A 5,891-nucleotide genomic window follows, 5' to 3' on the forward strand; every position below is an offset into this window, starting at 1 on the left:
TGTAAAACGAGACAATGACATATTAACCCATAATTGAAACATCCTTACTCCTTTCGTCCTTTAAATAAATATCATTTAATTATACAGATTACAGAGACAAACACACATTTAGTATGAGTAAAAATGAATTTGACGGCAAACAATTTAAAGCTCGATTGTTTGTGATTTTTAAAATGGTTTTTAGTTTTTGATTCTCTAAAAACTATTTTTTTACCAATCAAGATTTTTCTAAAATAGATTCCGAAGCCTTTGAGAAAACTAACTCTTTCTGTACAAAAACTAAAATCTAGGTTTTCTAGGTTTTTCTTTACAAACTGTCGTTACTGTTGTATATTCATAAAGTAATATCTACAGAACTTACCAATTAAAAATACAGAAAAACTATTTAAATAAAACCAAATATCTATTTCTAAACAAAAAAGGAAAATCATGGTTTTCATGGGGTTTCTTCAAAACTTGTCCGATGGATTTTCAGTTCTTCTTTTTTTTTTTTGCTAAAAATATTACTATAATATGAATGAGTAAAAAAAAATAAATAAAAATATATAAATAAAAATGATAAAATAAAGTATAGATGTACATATATAACATATATAAATTTATGTTTAAACATAGAATTAAAATTTTAAGTGTATGTTTAAACGTAGAATTATATTATTTTGTTTTTGCTGTTTTTAATTTTTATATTTTATTATTTCCAGAATAAATATTTTACTTTAAGAATATTTTCGTTTTATTATTTTAAAAGCAAAAAGCAAAAATTAAAAACTAAAATCTAAAATCACCAATCGTGTTTTTCAAAAAAAACTAAAATCTACTGCAAAATCAAAAACCAAAATCTAAATCTAAAATCCAAAAACTAAAAATTAAAAGTCAAAAACCAAAATCCAAAATCTAGAAACCAAACAAACATTCATCACCTTAATCTAATTTAGTGAGTCCACAATGGACGGCTACAAATTAACCGCCGTTTGCTTTACAGAAAAAGCAAGGAGAAAATTTTGAAAATGTTAAAAGGGTGAAATCAAATTCAAAAGGACTAATGATTTAAATCCATGCACTGACTTGACATTAGTCTAGCTAACCTTATAGTAACATGATTAAGACATTTGCACAATTTCTAGCCTTTTTATATATGTTTCGTTAGTATGTTTAAATATCATATGCATTTAAACTCTTACCCACTACACAAAGTACTTTGTCCTATCTATTTATATCCTGCTACTTGTTATAATGGTGGGCAGTGGGCAGACTATGATCCTATGTACACGTTAAGTAACATTTGGAATCCGCAACCTTAAAATAAAACAATCAATCAAATGGTGAAAATCTAATATTCATCGATACAGATTTTGATATATATAATAACGTTATTAAGATATATCATTTGTCATTAACATAGTATACATGTACATTTCTTAGAGGAATCTTCTTATACACATAAGATGTCATGAATATAGTCGACTAGTGAATACAGGAAAGAAAGTTTGGTCAGAAGCTCTATGATTCAACGGATTAGATGAAATTAGCACACAAAAGTAGAATAAAAAATCATTAAAACGCTTTTAAACCCAACTTGTCAATTAAACAGAGACATAAATAAAGTGAAAAGGAGAAACAAAATTCATATATTCTAGTGGCCAAAACAACCCACATGGTACAAGGCTTCTTCTTGTCTGCTTTTTAATTTCATCCCAATTCATGAAAAATTTAAACACAAAGAAGTTATTATTACCTAGCTAGGCACCACCACTGATGTTGCCAATCACAAGTACCAAAATACAAAGCAGTGGGATGAAAACTAACACTGTGTCAAATACTTATACAAAAGGAACTAAGACACCATTGTTTGGTTCAACACCCACATTTGATAGGTGGTTCGTCTATTTCTTTCTCCATTTTTGCAGAGCAACGCCTGCAACCATAGGTTTATGAATATGTATAGATGTTGCTTTCTATTAGGGATCCAATGAAACTGAAGGAAGAATGTGCATGACAACGGCAGGTGATAATAGACTATTGTTAAATGCAAGACTCTTACTTAGGAATACCTTTTGGGGAATCCTTCTAGTGTTAGCAAAACAAAGAGAGGGGTGTTGACCTTGAACTTTCTTCTAAGAGATACAAGGAAAATATTAAGAGTGCAGGGAGTCATCTGTAAGGCTCTGGTTACAAGAAAGACTTTAGAGAACCACGTCGAAAGCTTTTACATCCAAAGAAGCTTATTATGTGACACGAAAGAGACTCTAAATTGACAAGTTGCTATTATAGTGTTTGACACTGATTAGAATGGTCATCTACGCAGCCATTTACTCATCATCGCAAACTAGTTGACAACCTCCATCTAGTTATCAAGCTAGAACAAATTTAGATGGAAGTGTGTATAGTCACAAAGAAATGTCAAACCTTACATTATATGCATCACCTGAAGAGTTAAGTAAATGAAGTCGGACAACTTAACATGCTGGATTCATGAATCACGAATCACAAGCACAACAGGGAGCGAGAGTAAAGAATGTTAAACACACATTATTTGCTGATAATAGAACCCGCTGATTTAAGGGTCACTACAAAAAGGAGCTGCATATTTGATACCCAATTTTAAAACAGACTGATTATAAAAAACAAAAACAAAAACAAAATAGCATCGAATATCAGCGGCCCTAATTTTAAACAACTGCAAAAAAAAAAAAAAAAAAAAACTACCATTATGCTGTACTAAGTTTAAGAAATAAGCCTGCAAAAAGGCAAGGACTAATAACCTGAGACGATGGATACCCATAAACAATTGATCTGATGTAGAACAACTTTGATAAAAAAAAAAAAGATATGATGCAGAACAAAGATTAAAACAAATGAGATGCAACAGAGCAGTCCTAGGTTTGACGGAGATAACAGCTAAGTTGGACAATACCTAACATCAAACTAAAATTTCCCACTTGAATGATCTAAAATTAGGGTTTAGGATTATCTGTTGGAAACATTCTCTGGATTAACCGTAACTGTTGCCGTTATTAACTGTTAACTACCGACAAGGCCGTTTTAAGACATTTGACTTTTCTAGAAGACTAGCAAGTCTTTCAGCAAGTTTCTGAGTTTGATACAGGATGATAATAGACTGTTCCAAAAATGGTCATACAAAACACTCTTTCAGCAAGTTTCTGGGAGCTTCTTCTTGTGATTGCTCAGCTCTCAGGACCGTGACAAGACTCCTTTTGAACTGCAAAATCCCAAAAAGCAATCACACCTCAAACGATACATACATTCTTCATCAAGACAACAAAGATACACCCTAAGGATCTACAAAGAGTAGTAGGCTTCTAAACCGAGATATGAATGGATCATTTATCGTAATGATTCTTGCATTCTTTATGATATATTATTTTTCTTAGCTAAGAGTGTGCGTGTGTGTGTCTAACTGTCTCTATAACAAGAATGTGGAGGAGGATAAGTCAAACCTTGGTATGGTGCCACCACGGCGAGGATCATTCTCCGTTGCTTGTCGTAGAGCCCTGGCAAAGGCCTTAAATGTCGCCTCTATTATGTGATGCGAGTTTCTACCCGAAAGCTGTTGTAACAAACCGACTATATTAAACACTATCTTCAAAAGGTTGCCAAGCAGAGTACATATAAGTGAATCATGAACCCGTACGGTACGATTACCTGACGGATGTGAAGTGTCATACCGGAAGTATTCACCAACGACTGGAAAAAGTGCTCCACCAACTACAAATGAAAAGGGTTTACAAATTTATAACTAAAACATCAAATAAAGAAATAACTAAAAGAGAAGGATTGAAGAACCTGAGTGTCATAGTTCCCAACTCTCTGTGTTGGAATCTCCAAGTTGTAACCAAGATATGGTCTACCAGACAAGTCCTGCAAAAGATGTTTTTGTTTCATTATAAGCAGTAAGCAAGTCTGAGATTATATGAGAGGATAAAACACAGAGATGCAACAGAAAGTTTTCATTACCAGGGAAACATGAATAAGGGCTTCATCTAGAGGAGCTGTGAAGTCACCAAACCGATTAATTCCTTTACGCTCACCAAGTGCCTTCAACAGAGCCTAGAGGTTGCAATAGAGCACAAGAGAATGTTTCTCAAAGATCTAATAAACAATGGCAGAACAAAGGACAGTAAGTAAGTAAAACACTGACGGTTCCAATGGCAAGAGCTATATCTTCATTAGTGTGATGGTCATCGATGTGAAAGTCACCAGTAGCTCTTACGTGCACATCAAACAAGCCATGTGAAGCAAGTTGCTGTTAACCAAGAAACACAAAACACCAATCAAGATTCTAAATAACGAAGCAAACAAATTAAAAAAACGGCCGTGAAAAGCTGTGTTCCAAGGGAGCAAATCAAAAACACTGTATATATACATGGAGCATATGGTCAAGGAAAGGGATTCCAGTGGAACAATCAGCAACTCCAGTGCCGTCCAAGTTGATCTTCACTGACACATTCGTCTCCTTTGTTACTCGCTTCACTTCCCCAACTCGAGCTGCCCCGAAACAAATCAAAAGGACAAGACTTTGAGTCAGAGAATGAAAGAAGAAAAAAAACAAAACTTGATGTGAGATTCTATCCCAAAACTGACCTGATTCGTTAGAAGTCGCAGGAGAAACGTTGTTGCTGGGTGAAGAAGCGCAGGAGATTGATTGACGAGGCTGAGATTGAGTTTCCATCCGCAAGTATCGGGGAGGCGAAGAAGAAGAAACGATCGATGCTCTCTGAGGAATAGAAACTGTAAAGCAGAGCTTAGGTCTCAGAATCTGAGCGGCGGAGGATTGACTGTAAATGGCGGAAGACAGCTCCATTTGTTGGCAGGCAGCGGAGGGACACGAGAGACCAGACGACAACTTTCTTCGTTCGAATCGGCTAAAACGACGACGCTTCGAGTTAAACTCCCCTTGAGAGCCAATTCAGATTCACGATTAGATTATTAATTAATCGCACCGGTTCATTAGAACCGATCATCCATGTGATGTATTAAAACCTTGATTCATTTGTGATATATTTTTAAAGATGGACCTTCTTTAGATGTTTCATTTATTTCTTAATAACATTTCTCAATCATTAATGGATCATTTAATATGATATCAATCGAAAATCATAACAACTTTATCACATAAAAGAAATTAAAATATGTCATATATTGTTAGAGGTTCTAGATAGTTCTAGAACTGACATATATATTTTTGTTATACGAGTTGTTATGTAACGATAAGTCTTGGAGTAGATATTGTTAGATATAGATAAAGACTACACGATTTGGTTTTATCGGATTGTGAGCATGTCAAAGACTTCAGTTGAAGGTTCACGGACGTCTCCATATTACCTTGCTCCGTCGGACAATCCATGCACGTGTATCTCACTAGTGATATTGAGTGGAGAAAATTACGCTGAGTGGGCCTCAGAGCTGGAGAACGCGCTCAGAACCAAGTGTAAGTTTGCTTTTATCAATGGGAGTTTGAAGATGCCTGATGGAGGCAGAGATGTGGAGGACGGCTAACTCGATGATTGTTGGGTGGATAAGAGCGTCAATCTCTCCAACCATACGATCAACTGTTCCGTTCTCACCCGACGCTTGCAAGATGTGGACAGAGCTCAAGAAGCGCTTCTCGGTGGGAAGTGCAGTCCGTGTTCATCAGCTTAAGGCTGAGTTGGCTTCGTGTAAGCAAGATGGTTCTACTGTGATGGTGTATTTCGGGAGACTGTCGCAGAAGTGGGAGGAATTGTTGAGCTGTAAGCCTCTTCCACCGTGTACCTGCGATGCGTCTGGAGTGTACGCCAAGGAATACGAAGAAGATAAGGTACATCAGTTCCTCATGGGGCTAGATGAGGCGAGGTATGGTAACGTGTGTACCAATATAATTGGTATGGAGA

The 5,891-nt window shown here is 35.6% G+C and overlaps 1 protein-coding gene and 1 long non-coding RNA gene across 2 annotated transcripts; both read right to left on the reverse strand.

The window, feature by feature from the left end:
- Window positions 1-1,539: 1,539 nt before the first annotated feature.
- LOC125580211 lies at window positions 1,540-2,710 on the reverse strand. Its single transcript, XR_007317959.1, has 2 exons — window positions 2,052-2,710; window positions 1,540-1,915 (listed from the first exon to the last, which is right to left on the reverse strand). It is a non-coding gene; the product is annotated as an uncharacterized LOC125580211 (long non-coding RNA).
- Window positions 2,711-2,967: 257 nt separating this feature from the next.
- LOC125575169 (imidazoleglycerol-phosphate dehydratase 1, chloroplastic-like) lies at window positions 2,968-4,986 on the reverse strand. The gene is made up of 8 exons (XM_048744408.1): window positions 4,603-4,986; window positions 4,385-4,506; window positions 4,160-4,264; window positions 3,976-4,068; window positions 3,805-3,879; window positions 3,664-3,726; window positions 3,459-3,568; window positions 2,968-3,220 (listed from the first exon to the last, which is right to left on the reverse strand). The coding sequence occupies exons 1-8, from the start codon at window positions 4,820-4,822 to the stop codon at window positions 3,193-3,195; spliced, it is 816 nt and encodes a 271-aa protein (XP_048600365.1). The 5' UTR covers window positions 4,823-4,986; the 3' UTR covers window positions 2,968-3,192.
- Window positions 4,987-5,891: the final 905 nt, after the last annotated feature.

The sequence above is a fragment of the Brassica napus genome, chromosome C1 (assembly GCF_020379485.1).
Source record: "Brassica napus cultivar Da-Ae chromosome C1, Da-Ae, whole genome shotgun sequence".
Taxonomy (NCBI): Eukaryota; Viridiplantae; Streptophyta; class Magnoliopsida; order Brassicales; family Brassicaceae; genus Brassica; species Brassica napus.